The 21,939-nt window shown below is 34.1% G+C and overlaps 1 protein-coding gene across 9 annotated transcripts in view; it reads right to left on the bottom strand.

The window, feature by feature from the left end:
• TUT4 (terminal uridylyl transferase 4) overlaps positions 1–21,939 on the bottom strand; it is a 130,015-nt gene that overhangs the window by 46,156 nt on the left and 61,920 nt on the right. For all 9 annotated transcript variants that reach the window (XM_043461317.1, XM_043461311.1, XM_043461320.1 and 6 more), the window contains exons 5-14: positions 21,585–21,762; positions 19,922–20,010; positions 18,547–18,598; positions 16,262–16,331; positions 14,745–14,871; positions 8,555–8,674; positions 8,172–8,384; positions 5,043–5,217; positions 2,192–2,892; positions 114–264 (exon numbers count right to left, since the gene is read on the bottom strand). In XM_043461317.1, coding sequence (XP_043317252.1) covers positions 114–264; positions 2,192–2,892; positions 5,043–5,217; positions 8,172–8,384; positions 8,555–8,674; positions 14,745–14,871; positions 16,262–16,331; positions 18,547–18,598; positions 19,922–20,010; positions 21,585–21,762 — 1,876 coding nt within the window. The remainder of the gene's footprint in view (positions 1–113; positions 265–2,191; positions 2,893–5,042; positions 5,218–8,171; positions 8,385–8,554; positions 8,675–14,744; positions 14,872–16,261; positions 16,332–18,546; positions 18,599–19,921; positions 20,011–21,584; positions 21,763–21,939) is intronic.

Here is a 21,939-nt window from a genome sequence, read left to right as displayed (position 1 = left end):
CTCTACTCAAACAAAATGTAAGCAAACTATTTTCAAGTAAAAAAATAAACAAATATTCAAAATTAAAGAAATAACCTAGTCTCAGTAAGTAGCTCTAGTAATAAAAGACTTACCAAAACATCTTTTACATACTAAATCAAGTATTTCCCGAAACCGATTTGTCATTGGTGGTAGAGGTTTTAAATCAATTTTCCTGAAATCCTCTGGGCAATCATTTTTTGAATGGCCATCTTTTTTGCAGATGCTGCATACTATTGTTGGCGGCTATACAAAGGTGAAAAAAAAAATCTAATAATCAAACAAGCTATTGAGGGACTTCATCATCGCTTTCAAAGTAGTACAAAAAGAAACTTGTAACTCAGTCTGATAGCCTGCACTTTCAAGAGGTTAAAAAAAAAAGCATATTAATGAAATTTAGTATTAAATGTAAATAAACATATTTTGAGCCAACATTTTCTTCTTCACTAAAATATTACCAAGGATTAGATTTACCTGAAAATGAAGGATAAAGGAAATAGCAGGAGATACAAAAGCAACAGGTTAATTCAAAGCGTTTGATCAGCTCCCAAAATGAAATGTATGTATCACATTTTAATCTATTAAGGTCTTTAACAAAGTAGATTATAAAGAAAGTTCAAGTGGCACCTTTTATTTCACTCTAAACATTTTCTATCGTTAGAGTCAATCAATTATAGAACCTTGACTCATTGGTTCAATTTATTACATTAACATGGTACTCAAGAAAACAAACTAAAGGGCTGAACACTAAAAGTAACTATATACAAGAAACAATTCTTAGGCAATAACCACAAACTTAACTTTCAAACCCTGTCAATACCATTTTAAATGTATTCCAATGGACTACCAGACAGGTAACCAAAACAATAAAAATTCAAGCTTGGAGGAAAAAAAAATATATGATTAAGGAAGAGCACTACTCTTTTCTTTATTGTAATATGCTTAGGAACTTAGCTTCTTTCTCCAGGATTAGTCTGGACATTTACCTAGCCAAATACACACAGAAATTTCTATTTGTGAGAATACTGTGCTCCTAGTGCCACAGAAATTTTTATCAGCTTTAAAACCTTTATAAATATGACATATTTACCAGAAAACTCTAGAAATGTGCTATAGATAAATACAGAGAGAAACAAAATTGGAGAAATAGTTACCCTAAGATAAGTTTCCAGGAAAAAAAAAGTATAAGAAACGTAAGCTGCAGTTATATTATTAAGAGGCTCTTCTAAAAATCTTCCATCTTTTTAACAGTCCATTATGCCCTAAATACTACACCTAAACAAAATGGGGCAGAGTATCCTTAAAAAGGATTAAAATATACAGTTTAGTCATTAGGTTAAAATTTTTAAAGCTTGTTAATAAATAACTATTGGTCAAACAATAAAACCTGATGACTTCTCGGGTTTTTGTATTCTACTTGATTAATACACTATCTGTATAGTCATTTTTCCATACTAGGTGCTGATAATGTGTTCAGTTACATACCCTGCACTTGAAGCAATGTAAAACTTAGCTAAAACTTTTATTCACAAAGTAATTATTTTCTGTTACAAAGTAGCTTATTTTCTGTAATTCATCAAGTTAACAGTTCAGACTACCCCACTTTAAAAGTAGAAAAGTTAAAGACTCATGAGAAATGTGCCAAAATCCAAAGAGAAGCTCAGTGGCAGACACTGAGTGGCAGACTGGTTCTGAATTATTTTTTTTTTTTTTTTGGTTCCTGACCTTACATAGTTTTAACTCAACTATCTTAAGTTAAGTTTATATAACAGCTCCTGAGCCTCATCAAAAAAACTTTAAAATACTATTAAAGTTTACACTGTGTTCTCCTTTGTAGAAGGAAATATAATCACACCTATAAAAAAGCAACAAAACTTAAAATATATGCTGCCTTTACCAAACTCACTTTTGTAACACATCTGTAACAAATCCTTTCATATATGAGAAAGTTAAGCACACCAATCAGAAAAAGAGTGCTTTTCAGTGTTTCATGTACATTCTTATAAGGCAAATACACAAAAAGTAAATATATATATATATATACCAAAATACCATTCCAAAACAAGTCTAACATCACAGAAGCTATTTTTACATTTCTGAATCTAAAAACCATAAATACAGAGTCATACAACAACCACAAAATCTTACAGAGTGTTTACAAACTGTATCCTACCTTGCCAGAGGTTAAAATGAACTTATCAAACACATAATATAACTCCTGGATGGGGTGGTTATCATCGTCATTAGGGTCAGAAGCATCTTCTGTAGCTTTGCAGTTGCAAGAGGTAGCAGATGTGTCAGTGCACACAATCTGATGTGAACTTTCTGTTTCTAAATTTGACCTACAGTCTGTACCAGCAGATTCACCTGGTTCAGGGGATTTATAATCAATGCAATTATACTGGCTGAAATCCTTTTTAAAACAAGTTTCTGAAGGTGCTAAAACATCTTGATTTTTAATTGATTTGGGCTCTAATTCACTGTTTTCACTGGTAGAAAGAGATGAAGATTCCTGTCCATGTTCAGCCAAATCTAGTTCATTTACCAACAAATTATCAGCTTCCGTAATACATCGCTGTGATGTACATTCCATTTCATCATATTTATCAGGTTGACCTCTTCCTGCATTTACTTTTTCGGTGCTTTCCCCAAGTAGAGTGCAACAATTGGATGCCATAGTTTCAGTCTTCACTGGTTTCTTATTGCTTATTTTCCCCTTCTCTTTTTTCATGGAATCCACTGTAGATTTATTTCCACCCTTCTTCTGAGGACAGGCAAAGTACCGATAAGCTGCCCTGAATCTCTCCACAACATATTCATAGACAAGCTGGCTGTTTAAGCTCCGTGCAACATTTCTCTTGATTGAAAATGGATCTAGTAAAAAAGAAAATGGTCAGTAGCTAAGTATTTACTAACAAACTACATTTCCAAGCTTATATGAACAGCTACATTGTCAGCAGAGTAGGTTTCCCCCCTAATTTTTCTAAATGTAAACTCCCAGTGAGAGTTCCTAACTAGAAATGAAAAAGCAATGTCTTTCTTCTGTTTCTATCATAAAATAAAAAACTAAAAAAAAAAGAGAAAAGAATAAAATAAAGTACTTAATGACAGAATGGCTGAGGAGGCCAACTCAGTAATTACAAAATTGCAGTGATGAAATTGGTAGAAAAAGCTATACTAACATGTTTCACTGTAGTCTTTGAGTGAAATTTTTCAAGCTCCAGGACTTATTTTATTAATAATTTTCATGTCTTGTCATAGTATTCTTTAGTTATATACTCTTTGCAATTTAAACAAATAACATACAATGTAAAACTCTCAAGGCTTCAAGTTATGCTTATTTTAAGATTAACTTCAGTAATAATTAGAAAATTAAAGACAGAAAGAAAGAGAAATAATAGAAAGAAAAGCAGAAACCCAAAAGTAAAGATTAAACCAAAATTTAAATTCTGATCCAGTCTAAAATGTCTATGCTGAAAATGCTTGTGACAACTGAATCCTCATTACTAGGAGCACAGAACAGAATTCTCAAAATGTTTATGGGTGTTTGGATTTTATAAGCCTTAATACAAATATGCCCCGGGAAAAAAGAATGATGCCAACCAAAAAACAATACACATTTTCTCCACTACTGAAGATCATTAAGTAAAAGGATTAATAATAGGCTAGGCTTCATATTATTAAGATTGGCGCATCTGTTACATTTTTTTTTTTTTTTACTGTTATCGAAATCCATAGGCTTTAAAAAGCTTTACCTAGCCTCTTTCCCTTTTCTAGGGGAGAAAAAGGCAGAGAAATTATGATGGTTGCAGACTTCAGAAGTATTTACCATACGTAAGAGAGTAAAAGATGTGAGTGTATGAGAATATCTGTAGGTCCAACTGACAGTAGATAAGCCATACAGAGGATGAAGGGAACAGAAGAATGTGCAGTCTAAACAGACTAATAATAAAATGATGACAGAAATTCAATTTCCTATCTATAAAAGCTGAGCAAAATGTTGTAGAATTTAAATTTTTTATTAAGAATTTGGAAGCCATATTATTAATATTCTTTACTATTTGTTAATATTTACTATTAATTTCTATCTTAATGTTCTTGAGATTTCATATGAAAGCTTATTTGTCAGTATCAATTGCTCTTCTTTCCTTTAGCTTAGCCACATTTAACAGGTGAGGTACTTTACAAGACAATGAAAAACTGAGTTTGAAAATTATACTTTAACATAATTTTATGGCACAAATCTGTTCAAAGCTATCTTATTTATTTATATAGCTATTCTATTTTTCTATATTTTGAAATTTTTTACAATTAAAAATAAAGGCATGTAAATAAGCTAATAACCCCAGCCATTATAATATTTACAGATTGGAAATTTTCAAATAAGCATTAATCCTATAAAGCTATCGTGGACTTAATAAAGAATTTATCCAAAATATTTAGTGACAACCTGGTGGCATATAGTGCTACAGGTGAAGTGATAAAATTTATACTACTACTTTAGAAACAGATGATGGGGGGCGTCCCTGATTGTCTAGTGGTTAAGAATTTATCTGCCGAGGCAGGGGACCGCGTTCAATCCCTGGCCAGGAAGATCCCACATGCCGTGGAGCAACTAGGTCCCTGCACCACCCCTACTGAGCCAGTGTCGCGAGAGCCCGTGAGTTGCAGCTGCTGAAGCCTGCATGCCTAGACCCCCACACTCCCCAACAAGAAAAGCCACAGCCTCGCACCCCAACAAAGAGCAGCCCCCACTTGCCACAGCTAGACAAAGCCTGTACATGGCAATGGAGAACTAGCACAGCCTGAAGCCTGCATGCCTAGACCCCCACACTCCCCAACAAGAAAAGCCACAGCCTCGCACCCCAACAAAGAGCAGCCCCCACTTGCCACAGCTAGACAAAGCCTGTACATGGCAATGGAGAACTAGCACAGCCAAAAACAAATAATTTTTTTTAAAGAAATAGATAATAAGTAGCACACACACAAAAATTCTCCAAATGAAATATAACATATCATCTCACCTTCAATGGCTATCCGCCTTTTAGGCCAGTTTTTGTTTTCTCTTGTTAAAATATCTTTTATTCGAACACATATGACATATTCCTCCAAAGCAAAATCCAGTGTGTAAAATTTTAGCAGCTCTAACCATAACTGTCCCAGGGACACCCGATTTGGTGTTTCCAATGTTAAAGGAGACTAGAAAAGAAAAATTACCTTTAAGCTTCACAAAACTATAGAATCACTTAATTTTCAGCTTAAAAAGACCTTAGAGATGGATCACCTTTTCAAAAACTGAGGCATAAAGGGGTCAGTTGCCAAAAAGCAATTTGTGGCACAGCTGCGAACAGTGTCCCAGATTACTGACTCCTAGAATTTTGTGTTCTTTCCACTAAACCAGTGATTCTCAACCTTGGCTGCACATTAGAATCACACTGAGAGCACTAAAATTCACTAATTTTAGTTTGACCCCCATTCCCATCTCCCATACCCTTTCCAAGACTGTGACTTAATGGACAGAGATTTTTAAAGCTTCCTTCCTAAGTGATTCTCCTGTGCAGCCAAGATTGCTAACCACTGTGTAGCAACTAGTGTAACTCTTCCATTACAGAAATTACTTATAAAATCTATGTAAAGGCCCAGGGTTTTCAAAAGCTAATTCTTTCATTCAACAAACATTTTAGAACCCACTAAGTCCATAGCACTGTGCTGGGGATAAAAAAAATAACAGGAGCTCCCATGTAAACCATGCATCACTCACTCTTCTAAATGTACACATAAATATTAATTCAACAACTATGAAGTTGGATGTGACTCTGGACCACGTGGGTCCATGCTGCTAATCATTACTGCATACTGCCACTCAAACAAGTGAGGTCCTATTTCACAGACCATTAGGAGAGGAAGAGACCATTTAACATTTACAGTAAAGGCTATAAGCTAAAATGGGCCTCTAAATCAGAGGGGTCTTAACAGAAAAGGCAGCTTCTGAATTCTAAAGCAATTAGCTAGATGAATGCTGGCTAAAAGTGACCAGTAAGGTATATAAAAGCATAAAACAGTCATTCACTCATTCCATTCTACAACTATTCACTGAGTGCCTACTATGTGCCATGCACTGGGGATATACCCGTGAAAAAAAACCAACTTTTTTTGCCTTAATGGAGTTGACATTCTAGGAGAAGAAGATAATAAACAACAAATTTAATAAGTAAATTACACAGTAAATTAGAAGAAAAGTGCTGTGGAAATAAAAAGTTGAGCATGTTTAGTAAAGGAGATGGGATATGGAAGCAGGAGATTGCAGTGTTAAAAAAGAGTGGTCAGGATAGGACATGTTGAGAAGGTTTGATTTGAAAAGGAAGAAAAAGTATTCTAAGAACAGGAAACAGAGCAACACTAAAGTAGGATAAAGTAAGAGTGTAAATAGTTTTAAAAAGAAAACTAGTGTGGCAGCGAGAGAAGGAAACAGAGCTAATCAGTAAGAACTCTTTGGCCTTTATTCTAAATTAAATGAGGGGCAACTGGAGGGTAGGGAAGGAGAAGGGCATGATCTGACTTAAGTTTTAGAAGAACAATTCTGATTGTTGTGTTGAGAACAGACTATAAAATGGGGAAGGAAGGGTAAATTCAAGGAAACTTATGAGGCTGTGGTAGTAATTCAGGCCAAAGATCATATGGCTAGGATCAGGATGGTAACAGGGGAGGTGGCCAAACTGTGTATTTATTTTGAAGTAGAGATGACAGGATTTCCTGATAGACTTGGTATGGAGTATGAAAGAGAGAAGTAATCCATGGGATTGAATGAGACCATCAAGGGAGTGCAGACACAGAAAAAAAGGGGGATCGAGGACATTAAAGTCATTGGAGAGGAAAGGAGGAACCAACAAAGAGACTGAGAAGAAATAACCAGTCATGGGTGTGATATCCTGAAAGTCAAGTTAAGAAATTTTTTAGAGAAGGAAATAATCAACTGGCAAATGCTGCTGACAAATAAAAAAAGATAAAAATTAAAAAATGACTATTGGATTTGGCCATGCAGAGGACACTGATGATACAAGTTTTGGTAGACTGATGGGGATCAAAGCCTGAGTGGAGTGAATTACGAGGAGACAGAGAAACTGGGAAATAGCATACATAAACAATTCTTTCAAGAAGGTTTTCTTCACAAGAGAGCAAGGAAATAGCTGGGAAGGGAAGTGGTAGCAAGATTTTTCTTTCAAGTGGGAGAAATAAAAGCATGCATGATTCAATAGAGAATGAACAACTGGCAACCTAGGATAGAATTGCTAGGGCAATGTTCTGAAATAGACAAGAAGAGATGAGACTAAATATACAAGTTAAGAAAATGACTTCAGACAGCAACAGGGGAAGTTCCTTTATGAAAGTAGGCAGCAAGGCAGAATATGTGAGTGCAGAGAGTGGAAGCTGGTGGTAGAAATGGGAAGTTCTCTTTTCATTGCTTCAGTTTTCTTAGAGAAATAATAATAAGCAAAATCATTAGCTGGGAGCACTGATGGTTTGAGGAAAGGGTAGAAGGTAGTCTAGGAAAGTGGAAGACTTGAATATGAGTTTAGGGAACTACATACAATTCAGTATAGCTAGAGCAATGATATCTGTAATGTTGTTTTTGTAATAACATGTCTGTCTGCTTCAGAAGACTACACACTTTTAGAGGACATAATCCATGAATATTCATCTTGGGTTATCTAGCACTCAAGATAATGCCAGCACATAGCTGGTCCTTAATAAATGAATGCTGAATGATTAAATAAGCAAGCCACCCTCTAAAGAAGCATAAGGTCTTCATTTATCCACCAATCTGGCAACATAATCAGTATAATCATACACTACAGTTTTGGTCACAGCCCATCTCTGAAGGAAAATTTTTCTATCTAAATGAAAAGGATACAAAGAATTACCTTGATATGATTCAAACAATACAAGTCTTTCAAAATGAGGTATGAATTCATTAAGGAATCTTGGTACTGAAAAACTAAACCAGATCAACCCCTCACTTTACAGATGAGGAAAATGAGGCCAAGAGGCTTACTTAAGGTCAGTCAGTCAATCTACTATTAAAATAGTTTTAATCAAAGGCATCACAAATTCTACAGATAGAAAAGCCAAAAGCAAAAACAAAAAAAGCTTACTTTGCCATATTTTTCCTTCCTGGCATTACTTTGGTTGGTTGTTTCTGTCTTCTTGGTATTATCTTTTGGTTGGTCTGCCTTAGCTTTGTTTTCTTCAGCAATTGAGTTTCTCTCAGTTGCACTACTTGAATTATATTCCCACTTCACAAACTTCTCTTCTACTATGCCCTTCAGCTGAAAGTCATCCATTCTTTTTGGGTCAAAGCCTTCAATCTGTATAAAAAGGCATTCCAGATTGGTAGCGAGAAATTATTAAAAGAAAAAACCAAGATGGACAAACAGACAAACCAGAAATCCAGCTTTAAATGTATGAACAGAGGACTCTGCAAGAGCAAACTACATACATACATACATACACATATATGTTACAAACTCATGCTTACCCAACTTCCAAGTAAGCAAGGAAGAAGAGGGGGTTTTCTTTGTTGTAGAAAAAACATCACCATTAATGCAAAACAGTAAGAAGGGATTCCACCATCAGTTTGGGAGTCAATATAGCACAACTGCAAAATCAAGAGGGGAAAAAAGAACCACCATTTAACTTTCCTTCTGTTCTCCTTAAAATAAAAGTAGCTTTTATTTCATTCCATAATCACTGTTAAAAGTTCAAATAATGAAAAATATAAGGAATGACTTGAAATCACACCACCCTGATTTATAAATTGGTATTAACTCATTTCTTCATTGCATATGGAGACATATATCTTTTAGTTAAATGAAATTGTATCACCCATAGTGCTTTTACTGTGGACATCTTTTAAAAATATTATTTTCATATTTCCCACTTCTGTCTCAATGTTAACAATCTTCTATGTACTCTTCCATGCCTTTTTCTATACTGAACCATACACAAATATACATATATTCCAATTTTCTATATAAATACAGGGAAGATTTTATCATTTCTGTCACTGTTTTACTAAAATTGCGTATTACAGATTTATCTCTGTATATTACAATTCTTCCTTAACAATGCACCAATAAAGTTCTTGTTAGCCAACTGTGTGCTCAGTTGCTACGTCATGCTCAGCTCTTTTCAAGAGAGACCCTATGGAATATAGCCCGCCAGGCTCCTCTGTTCATGACATTTCCCAGGCAAGAATACTGGAGTGGGTTGCCATTTTCTCCTCCAGGGGATATTCCCAACCCAGGGATCGAACTGTGTCTCCTACGTCTCCTGGGTTGGCAGGCAGATTCATCACCACGGAGCCACCTGGGAAGCCCCTTAGTCAATGAGCATATGTCTAATGTATCTTTTAAAATGATTAAATTATAGACTATGGTCTGGATGGTTATTCAATAGTTCCCCCACCCAAGGACTTTTACATTTTGTTCCCAGTTTTTGCCACTTTAAAACAATACTGTAGTATTTACCCTTCTACATTTTCCTGAGTGCTGGTGCTCATTTCTATGTGCTATATTACCAGAAAAGTGTTTGCTGGATTTTAAAATGTGATATATTTCCAGATATATAGTATCTGGAAAACAGATACTATAATACTGTTTTCCAGAATCAGTGTAAAATTTTCTCTTTTCATCTGTAACAAGAATGTATACACATGGTTTCCAACACTAGGTGCTACCACTTTTTAATTAAAATATAGTTGAATTACAAAGTTGTGTTTGTTTCAGGTGTATAGGTGTTATCACTTTCAAAAAAATTTGTCAACAGGATGGGTAAGATGTAATATCTAATAGTTACTTCAATTTGCATTTCCTTGATGCTACGAGGTTATGCAAATTTTCATGTATTTATTAACAATTTGAGTTAGTAAATTGCTCTTTTCTGAACAATTAAATCTTTTGCTAGTTTTTCTGTTTTCAACAATACATATCAATTTGTATGTGTTTTTTTTACATTACAGATAATAACCCTTTATATATGTTATATACATTTGAAAAATGTTATCTTTCCTAATCTGCTTTGGCATTATTTATGGTACTTTTATCCTATAAAATATACTAATGTTTATATAGTTAAAGATGCTTATAGTTTCTAGGTTTCCTACCACGGTGAAAAGATTTCTCCAATCCACAGGTTTTATAGCGTGTATATATATATAAATTTTCTTCTAAAATTCTGAATTTTCATTTAAGTGAAATTTATTTTTGCATTTAGTGTGCTAAGGGTCCAACACTATTTTCTTCAAGAAAGATACAGTTGTGACAGCACCATTTATTAAATAAACCATTGTTTTCTCACTGATATGAAATATTTTATTTTTTCATAGACTAAAATTTCATTTACACTAGGATTTACTTCTGGGCTTTCTATTCTCTTTCACAGATCTATTTGTCTATCCCTATGCCAATGGTATATATTTGACTAAAGCAGTTTTATAAGGTAAAATACATCTTCCTCCACTAGTTTTCTTTTTCTGAATTATTTTGGCTACTCTCAAACATTTATTCTTTCAAACTAAGTTAAAGTATTATCTTATAATTTTTTACAAAATTCTTGGTGATTCTAATTTAAACTACTGTACACTTGAAAATTAATTTAACAAGATTTTACATTTCAGGGATCCCATCTCTCTATCCAAAAACTTAGTATCTTTTTGCATTTTCCAAAAATTTACTCAGCATTTCCCTCAACTCCTACGTCATTTACCTCTGCAAGTCCGACTAATAACACTTATCCCAAATCTGTCTCAGTTCAGTTCAGTCACTCAGTCGTGTTTGACTCTTTACGACCCCATGGACTGCAGCACGCCAGGCTTCCCTGTCCATCACCAACTCCTGGAGTTTACGCAAACTCATGTCCATTGAGACGGTGATGCCATCCAACCATCTCCTCCTTTGTCGTCCCCTTCTCCTCCTGCCTTCCATCCTTCCTAGCATCAGTGTCTTTTCCAATGAGTCAGTTCTTCGCATCAGGTGGCCAAAGTATTGGAGTTTCAGCTTCAGCATCAGTCCTTCCAATGAATATTCAGGACTGACTTCATTTAGGATGGACTGGTTGGATCTCCTTGCAGTCCAAGGGATTCTCAAGAGTCTTCTCCAACACCACAGTTCAAAAGCATCAGTTCTTCGGCACTCAGCTTTCTTTATAGTCCAAATCTCACATCCATACATGACTAATGGAAAAACCAAAGCTTTGACTAGACGGACCTCTGTTGGCAAAGAAATGTCTCTGCTTTTTAATATGCTGTCTAGGTTGATCGTAACTTTTCTTCCAAGGAGCAAGTGTCTTTTAATTTCATGGCTGCAGTCACCATCTGCAGTGATTTTGGAGCCCCCAAAAATAAAGTCTGTCACTGTTTCCATCATTTCCCCATCTATTTGCCATGCAGTGATGGGACCAAATGCCATGATCTTATATCCACTAACCTAACACAGGTCATTATCTTCTCCAGCTAATCTACCACAAAATCCTGTTCACTTGGTTCCCCATTACTACTCTTTACCCCAGAAATATCTTCTCCAAACATAAATCACATCAAGTCACACACTGCTTACAAAACTCATCTGATGCCTTCCCACTGCAATTAAATACAAATTCCTTACTACTACAAGGGTCTGCCTAACCTCATCCGCTACAACTTTCACTCTTACTCGCTTCATTCCAGCCACTCTTGCCTTGTTCTGCTTCTCAAGAGTTCATTCTCACCTTTAAGGCTTTGTATGAGCTATCCCTTGGATGCTACTCCCTCAGATGTTCAAGTGGCTAGTTACACTGGTCTGAGTTTATATATCATATCCTCAAAGAGACTTCCCCGCCATCCAATGAAATGTCACACTCTTAACACATCATCTCATTTTAATGGCACTAAATTCTACCACATATTGTGTTATTTATATATTTGTCTACTGTCTGATTCTTCCACAAGTATGTAAGCTTCATGACAGAAGGACTCAGTTCATCCTGTTAGATGTTTCCAGCACCTAAGAACAGTATGTAGTACATAGGAAGCATTTAACAAATGTTTTCTCAATAAATAAATTTGAAAATAAATAAATAAATAAATATATATATATTTGCTGAGAGTTTGTTTTCACCATTCAATAATTCTCTTCTTGTACCCTTCTAATTAAATTTATTCCTTAGTATTTTATAATTTGTATCACTGTCATGAAGGTAATATTGTTCCCTGTGTCTATTCTATAAGGTTATTTTTATGACAGAGAAAAGCTACTGGTTTTTATATGTTTATATTGTATTTAGTCGTCACAAATTCTAGTAGTTTTTAACCCGGGTTTTCTAGGTGTACAATCATATCGTTAGCAAAAAGAACATTTTGTTTTTCCAGTATTTACATTCATTACTTTGTCTTCTTTCCTCGCTGCATTTTTTTTTTATATCTCCAAAACAATGTATAACATCACTGGTGAACATCTCTGTAACATTCCTTATTTGAACACATATGGCTTGAGCAATTCACCTTTTTGATGGTGTTTGCTTCTGTTTTGTTTGGGGTTTTAGAAAATAGTCATTAAGTTCCATTTCTAGTTTACTCAAGAATTTTTTTTAAGGAAGAATATGCCTTATCAGCATCTATGTTAGTTCCACTTCAAACTGTTAATACAATACATTATGTTACCAGATTTCCTGAGATTAAACTATTGTTATATTCCTGAAATAAACCCTACATGGTCACAGTATATTAGCTTTTGTTACAATGGTATCTTCCATATATTTCACTTGCTTATATTTTATTTAGACTGGTTCACCTCTCCCAGTCACTCCAAGGGTTAAAAATCTTTTTGAAGAACTAGTTCATGTATTCAACAAATATTTATTAATGCCTACTCTGAGCTGGCACAGGAAAATGAGAAGCATTGGGACCAGCCATGAATAAATGAAACAGACTAAAATTCCTATCCTCACAGTACTTATAATTTCACAGAAGAAAACAGATTATAAATAGTACCTGAATATACTTATGGCAGGTAGTAAGAAATGATATGAACAAAATAAAAAAATGAAAAGGCAGAGACAGTGATGGAGACAATGCTATTTTACACAGGGTGGGCCAGGAAACTCTGGTAAGATGAAATTTGAGGAGAAACTTGAAAAAAAGTAAGAGAGTGAACCATTCTGGATATGTGAAAAAAGTGAAAGTCGCTCAGTCATGTCCCACTCTTTGCAACCCCATGGACTATATAGCCTGCCAGGCTCCTCTGTCCATGGAATTCTTCAGGCCAGAATACTGGAGTGGGTAGCCATTCCCTTCTCCAGGGGATTTTCCTAACCCAGGGATATGTGGGGGTTAGAACATTTTAGATAAAGGGAATAACAAACACAAAGGCCTTACATATGAAGACACCCCAACTTTAGGCTTCTGATGGTTTCTTATTTTTTTAAGCTGTTCCACTCAGCTGGTTCTGTGCCAACTATGGGGAGATTCCTCCAATTAAAAGTTGAGGCAAAATATTTAAAAAGAATCCTCTGTCTGTTTTTGTTCTCAAGTTATCACTACTCCATTATCCCTTTAATTCATCTTCTTTGTGTAAGACAGAGAATTTACTCATCACTAGTCTAACAAGTCAGAGAAGGCAATGGCAGCCCACTCCAGGACTCTTGCCTGGAAAATCCCATGGACGGAGGAGCCTGGTAGGCTGCGGTCCAAGGGGCCGCTAAGAGTCGGACACGACTGAGTGACTTCACTTTCACTTTTCACTTTCATGCAATGGAGAAGGAAATGGCAACCCACTCCAGTGTTCTTGCCTGGTGAATCCCAGGGACGGGGGAGCCTGGTGGGCTGCCGTCTATGGGGTCGCACAGAGTCGGACACGACTGAAGCGACAGCAGCAGCAGCAGCAGCAGCAGTCTAACAAGTGGGATTCCCTGGTGGCTCAGACGGTAAAGCGTCTAGGGTTCAATCCCCAGGTCAGGAAGATCCCCTAGAGAAGGAAATGGCAACCCACTCCAGTACTCTTGCCTAGAAAATTCAATGAATGGAGGAGCCTGGTGGGCTACAGTCCATGGGGTCACAAAGAGTTGGACATGACTGAGCAACTTCATGAATACTGTACTGACGAATAGTATACAAAAAAGCCAAAATTTGTCTCTCCTGTCATTTGGACTGATACTGGTAATTACCACTCCTTGCTACCTTCAAGGGTAGAAAGGGGGAGCAGAGCGGGAACCACAGCCTTTAATAATATAAGTTAATTCTAATTTAGGAAACTCAGATACCTAAATCTTAGCAGTTTCCCATTCAAAAACTGCAGCAGGTTATCAACAATTTAAGAGGAAAGAGAATAATATTCTAAGACAGAGATTGGAAAAAAACATGCAAACATAAGAATCTTAACTTGCACAACCATATCTTACAACCTTCCAACTTTAACTTACAGTAAGAGTGAAAACCTGAGTCTAGATATATGAGAATATTTCTACATGGCATAAAAGAGAATGAACTATAATAATCAAAAACCTAAAATCTATAAATAACTCTACATGACTGTGAGATGTTATTTTTATTCCATTATCAGAACCTGCCATACCACTTTCTGTCCAGCACAGATACTATTTTGTCCCCACAATACTATGATTTACGTTATATATTAGTGTAAGAAAAAGCCTGAGTTATCTAAATATTAGGTACTTTTCCCTTCTGTTCCACATACCTTAGCCCAATAGCGAAAGGCTAACACCAAGGGAGTAAAGACAGGTTCCATTTTGCCAAGAGCAGCAAGCAAATCAGTAGTGAGGCATGCCATATCATTTCCTGCACTCACTCTACAAAGTAAACCACTGTGAATGAAAAAGAAACAAATTTTACTGTACTAATACCTTAAAAACCAGAATATTTCAAATCCTGTGGCTATACTTTCCAGGTATCCATAGTTAACACCTAAGAAGTCATAATAGAAAACAAATATTTTAATAAACTTACAGCTAACTGAAAAACTATGTATCATTTCCATCACTAGAGTTCCATATAAATTAAAGATGTTTTATTTGTTCATTTATACTTCAGAAAAAAATAATCTTAAGTAATTAGTACTTAAGATCATGAAAAATTAATCTCAAAAGTTGCATTATGATTCATCAAAATTTGATTTATATGAGGGAAAGACACTGATCACATCAATGTTAAACAATGCAACATATCTTCCTAGTCCATTCTTTTTGCATTGCACATAATAAACACAAAATATGAAATACTGAACTAGCTATACTTCTTAAATCTAATTTTTACTATCCAACTTTTAAGATTTTATTGTTAGGCTATTTCCAGATTAGAGATTAGAAAGACTTTATCTATTAATCCACAAGTAATGCTTATATTTAAGTGAAAATAAGAGATACCTTAAACAAAATTATAGCAGAAACATTTTGGTGGCAGGGAGAATGTGACTGAGGTTGTCACAAAGGCAATTTAATACAATGTGGTAGAAAAAGCACTGGAAATCGTTAATACCTCTATTCCAATTCTAACTTTCCCCTGAATAATTTGAATTTGGACAAATCACTTACTCACTCTAGATCTCAATTTTCAAATTTAGAAAATAAGGAAGTTGAACTAGATCTTCATAGATCTTTCTAGTTTTGAATAAGAAAGCAAAGTAATCTTAAAATACAAGAAATAATGATAAATAATCAATAAAAGAACCCTTTATTACTTCTGTACTGTTTCCATCTCTCCCACATTGGTCTCAAATAGGATTATTTTAGTTTCCTTTATCAAAGGTATGTTGCTGTCTCCATCCTATAAATATCTGAATAGAAAGTCATCTCCAATGACACCTCAATTTCAGTGAACTAAAAACTAAATTCTAATAGTCAGTGAACTCCTTGACAAGAAAGACTATTTCTTACTTTGAAATAAAAGTAAGAAAGCAAAAGCTTGAAAGCAAAGCAGTATCTAACATACAGTAAGTGCTCAATATTGTTGGGTGAATAAACAAATGAAAAGTATAGAACGCTTTATTTCCAACTCTCTGGTAACTCATTTCTTGTTCAAAAGCTTGTAGTAAGCTTGCTATTTTTAATAAATAGAAACTAGCTTAATTAAGTTAATCCAAGGAGAAATCTAAAACAAAAATGTTCTCTCTTAGAAATACTCACTGCATACTTGGTTGCTGTTATTTCAAAAAAAAAAAAAACCCAACAACTTTATTTTCTCTTCACTGTTACCAACCTTTTCCGATCTTTGCACACCACAACAGGAACTTTAGCGTGAAAATCAGATTCCACATCTACATATAATACTAATAAGGAAAAAAAAATAAAACAGGTAAGCTAATGTCAGCAACTCTCAAATGTTTACTCTATGGTAAACATGTAATAGTCTCCTTCTAAAAATCACTCTCAGTGCTTCTGTGGATAATCCATAAGATGATTATGTATTATCTTGCTCTTGTATTGAGTGTCAACCCAACAGAATCTCTTCTCTCTCTTGATGCCATCTGCTGTATTATCACAAACCACAGACAGGCAGAATCCCAAGTACTATCAGAACACTGTAATTACCTTAAGAAGAAAGGTTTTAACATCCCTAAAAGTTTGAATATTTCTAAGTACGTATACAATCTAGTCGAAGTTGTTAAACCTTCATATAGTAAACAGAGGAGGACATCACTTACTTCTGAAGGCTACTTCCACAGGAGTCACGAAATGAGAACCTACAATGCTTTGACAATATAGTTCTTTTAAATTATCCATGGCAGTAAAAGGCTAACTCTACTGGCCTCATTTGCTGTTAATATATGGTTCTGCCCAATCAAAGCTCCTAAGGAAGGACTAACAGGTGAAGCACACTTCCACTCTGAAGTCTTTCTCTACATCTCCAAGGTAGGCTCCACACCATAAAATATCTAATCTAAACAAAAATAGATGGATTAACATTATCTCATTTGAAGTTTAAAGAAAATCTCTTAGTAGTACTTGTTGGAATTAATTTATTCAAAACAAATGTGCTGAAGAGCCATATATCAGGAATTGTATTATGAATGGTGGATATGACAATGAATAAATACAAAGATCAGGAATTTGGAAAACAAACATATAAACAAATAAATCTTGTAGATAACAGGATAGAGGTCCTGAAAGAACACAGAGGGCATATAAAGGAGGGAATAATCAATCAATCAGACTAAATCTTGAAAACCTATGCTATGTGACTTAAGATATACTATTCATGTATTTCAGCGGAAACATGTATTTTAAATATTTTTCCTAGGTTGACAGTGAGTTGCAGTGAGTCTAAAAAGGTAAAAGTTCTTATCAACAATATGCTTTAGAGCTTTTGCACAATGAGAGTTAGCTATTTATTACAAAAGAAAATATTAAATTCCCTTCCCAGGTTAAATTGAACCAAAATAATTCCTTAAAAATTTCCCTGAAAAATGGCCAAAAAGCTGATAAATAATGGAGAGCTGACAGGGCAGACAGAGAGAGGAAAAGAGGTTTAGAACTGACACTACAGCCAATAAGAAGGTATGGCTAAAGTCAATAAGCTATCTCTGCTAAGTCAAAATGCAAATATTTTTGACAGGTAATTTTGATTCATAAAATTTAGGATCATAATAGGAATAATAATAACGACGACAGCAGCAGCAATTTAATAAGAAGTTATTGTATACTGGGCACTTTTCTAAGCTATGGCTTAATCCATTTCATCCTCATAAACAACTTTTTTATCAAAAAGATACTAAATTACTGCCATTTTACAGATGAGAAAACTGAAGCATTAACACTTCAGTAATTTGTCAAAGGACACACAACCTGTAAGTGGTACTTTGAAAACTAAAATTTGAGTATGGAAAGTCTGGCTTCATATTCTAAGCTCTTGAGCATTTACTTTATAACAAGAAAAGCAGCAAATAAAACCAAGAGAATAGTAGTCCAGATTGTACTACATGATCTGGGATTTACTTTGAAAAAGTTGTAACTTTCACAATTTTTATTTAAAAAGTATTTTTACCTATATGAATGTCATTTTTACATAAAAATTAATCCAGACAGAAGGGCCACATATGAAAAACTTATTAGGTATAATTTGGTTGAGGTACTATAAACGGTTAATATTGTTTAAGTGGGGTAAAAAACATATTTACTCAATGCATACACGTATTTTTCCCCAAGTCTCTCCCTAAATCTTCCTTCGTCAACAATCTAATGACTGTAGGTTTTCTGTCTCCTTCTACACAAGAACTGTCCATAATATTCAAAGGTAAAATTTTAAAATTACCCAAAAGGCAATAGTTTTTAATGTATCGATTTTAAATATGATGTTTTTTATCTAACCAACATGTAAATGTTCTAGTAACCTATTAAATATATGTATGTATATGGATATATCTGTATTTAATCAATGACTCAAACATGCTAGCAGTTTTAGTTTAACTTAAATAGCCATATATATACAGCACAATGCATATATCTTTAGAGAACTTTCTTTAGAAAGCAACTTGTAAAACTCACCACTTTTTTTTAAAATTCCAAGCACTTGTATCAGAAGATCTGGATGATTCATCTAAAAAAAAGTTTCAAATTAAACCAATATACTAATTTTAAACTTCAAGTTGCAAAACTTTAGAGATCATTCATTAAACGCAAGTAAAATAATGCTTTGCATTTTAAAATAATGAAAACAGAATAGTGTTTTACTTTTATATTAAGAGATCTTATTCATGGAAGTAGAATCTAACAAATCATGTACTGCTATTATTCTAGCAATACTCCTAGAATTAATGAGTTCTTAGAGTGACAAAAGTCTGCAATTTCGTATCAAAACAAATGAAAAGGAAATTACCACATGATTTCTAAAGAAAAGTTGTTGAGGTAAGAAATTTAAAGATATTGACAACTGGCAGCATGGATAAAAGGCTTAGATTAAAATACTACTTTAAATAACAACCATGTCAAATATTTACCTTAAATGTGTTCTTTGCTGCTATTTAAAAAAAAGTTCACAGCTGATTCAGACTAGAAATCAAACATCAAAAAACTTTCACCCAAATCAAACCTCCTTGAGCATAAACTTATTATTAAAAAAATTCAAAACACAAAAAATGTCAACTAATTATTTTAAATGTTTGGTGTATCAGTAAGTAAGCAATGTTAGCAATGCTAAGCAACACTGGTATTTTGCTAATGGCTCTTACGTGAAGTCGCTCAGTCGTGTCCGCCTCTTTGCTACCTTGTAGGGTATAGCCCACCAGGCTCCTCTGTCCATTGGATTTTCCAGGCAAGAATACTGGAGTGGGTAGCCATTTCCTTCTCCAGGGGATCTTCCCAACCCAGGGATCAAACCCAGGTCTCCTGCACTGCACGCAGATGCTTTAACCTCTGAGCCACCAGGGAAGCCCCAGCCACTACTTACTAAAAGTACCCATAATGTACCAGGCACTATACAAAAATATATGGTATATATCACCATATTTAATATAAAAGTTATTATTCCTATCTTGGAAATTAAGAACTGAAGTTCAAGAAGGTCAACGAACTTGCTCATTGCAGCCAAGATTTGAACACAGGCTATGATTTCTAAATTCTTTCCTCTTTCTATGCTGCTTACCATAAGCAATAACTGTTCAACACAGTCAAACACAAGCATTTTTCCTTTCTCTTTTTTTTTAATGCCATCCTCTTCTTCCTTATTTTCTGTCTCATCTTTCTTTAATACTATCTATGCCTAACACCTAAAAAGTACTTTCCAAAAGCACTGTTAAATCATCACGGTAACATTCTTCAAGCCAGAGTTTTATATTCCCCTATATCTTCTCTAAAAAGATAATAAAAAACACTAACTACTAAATAAGAACTACACGGGAAAGGTTCTTTTCTAATTACTTACCTTGGGAGGAAATTTTATATCTATATTCACATCACTACTTTTCAGAGCAAACTTAGTCAGAGATGAGCCATACAACCTAAGTGAACACTCTGGAAATGAAGGAAAAATGTCAAAGTATGAAACAGCATGCAAATATGAGAACTTTTAAAAATAAACAGTGGTAGGAAAATTGCATGTATTTCAATTCTGTGTCTTCCAATTCTAGTACAAGAATTATAAAACAATACTATCCTTTTCTAACTGATCTACAAAAGAATAAAAGTGTTTCTCATTTGTAGGGTTCAGGAAGAGAGAAATAACTCATACAAATTCAGTGTTTAGACAAAATTTTAGTAATAATTCATTTAGGAATGACCAGAAGTATGGTTCACATTTAATATTTAACAGTAAAGAATGTACTAACCTAGCTATGGCTACTGTCACAAACTACATTTTTAGATATTTCTATTTACACATGCAATAGCACTTTAAATGGGGAAGGAATCACAGACGTTCAGCCAATGCTCTTAAAAACACAAAATGAAGCCAACTCAATTGATATTGCAGACCTAAAACCAAAAAACTATGGTTTTCAAGAGTTCACAGGACAAAATAAAGGAAACAATAACATGCCACCTACATCTTTTGCAAACTAACAAACATGTTATTTCAAAAATCATAATAAGGCAAATATTATGGACAGAGTTGGAAAACTCTGAGGACAAGTTGAAAAATAACATAATTAGGACTGACGGGCATATTTAGTATGTTAGAAAGTGTAAGTTTATACTCAGTTATACATATAAAACTCTACTTTTCATGTTCACAAAATGTCTAAAAGTCATCCAAGTCATTAAAATCCTAAATATTTCATTCTTCTTTATAGTAATAGTGAATTATTATATGTAATTTAATACCAATGTGTTTTAGATATAAAGCTACATTATTAGTTTTATTATTATTAGAAATAATAGAGAAGTAAACATTTTTCAATTTCAATTTATATTCTTTCTTACAAATATCACAATGGTTTCATATAAAACAATAATTTATTAACTGTCCAAAATTCCTTTGGTGGTAAGAAACAAATCATATTTAATATACATTTACATTTATTTAAACTCAGTATTAATGGAAAGAAATAAGGGCTAAGCAAATAATCTATACATAAATGCCTATAATAAACTTGACCCAATTCCCCCTTGAACCCAAAACTTAAGCTTTCTATGAAGAAAGATAAAGAGTCAAAAAAAGAAATAAAAGTGCAAATTTTGCCTCTGACATCCTTAATTTTCCCCACAATCAAGCAAAAGAAATTTTATTTAGTGAGTAGTATTAATACATACAACTGAAATAAATGATTAAAATGTCCATTCAGAAGTCAATGACAACAAAAATTTAATATGAAATACAATATTCAAGCACTAAGCAATTATTTTAAAGTGTATCTGACACTTTAAAAATCTTTTTTTCTTATTATAAAAATTATACCATACTACAATTTTTCATTTTCTTTTTCTGAACTATCTCCCGCCAAAAAGTTCATTTATAAAATAATGAAATTCATCTACTTTTAAGTAGAAAAAAAGAAGAGAAAAAAATTGAAAGAAAAACATTAAGTTTAAGGGGAAGCAAGAGGAAGAGTTGTATCATTTTAAAAATTAAGTATAAAATGAAGTTGTACCTGGTAAACATGTTGTTATAACCTTTGACATTTCCTCCACAATTTCCTGACGGACTTTGAGGTCATCATCTGTTATTCCTTGTTCTTTTGCTAATTCAATAACTGCAACACTTAAAGCAGCCAAGTGGGCAAGGGAAGGAGGCGGCAGAGAACGAAGCTCACTTTCTTCCTGTTTTTCCTGTTAGTGTAACATTTAATAACAACAATACAAAAAGAGACTTCTATTTTAATGTCCTCATATTTAGGAGAGCAGGACATACTCAACATATATTCATCTTCAATTGCCAGATTTAAGACATCTAGGAAATGAAACTGAACAACAGAGACAGAGATCCCTGCCTCTGTGAAACAGGAT

Source organism: Cervus canadensis, chromosome 2 (assembly GCF_019320065.1).
Source record: "Cervus canadensis isolate Bull #8, Minnesota chromosome 2, ASM1932006v1, whole genome shotgun sequence".
Taxonomy (NCBI): domain Eukaryota; kingdom Metazoa; phylum Chordata; class Mammalia; order Artiodactyla; family Cervidae; genus Cervus; species Cervus canadensis.
The sequence above is the reverse complement of the archived record's forward strand: the minus strand, read 5'-3'. Positions and strand labels throughout refer to the sequence as shown.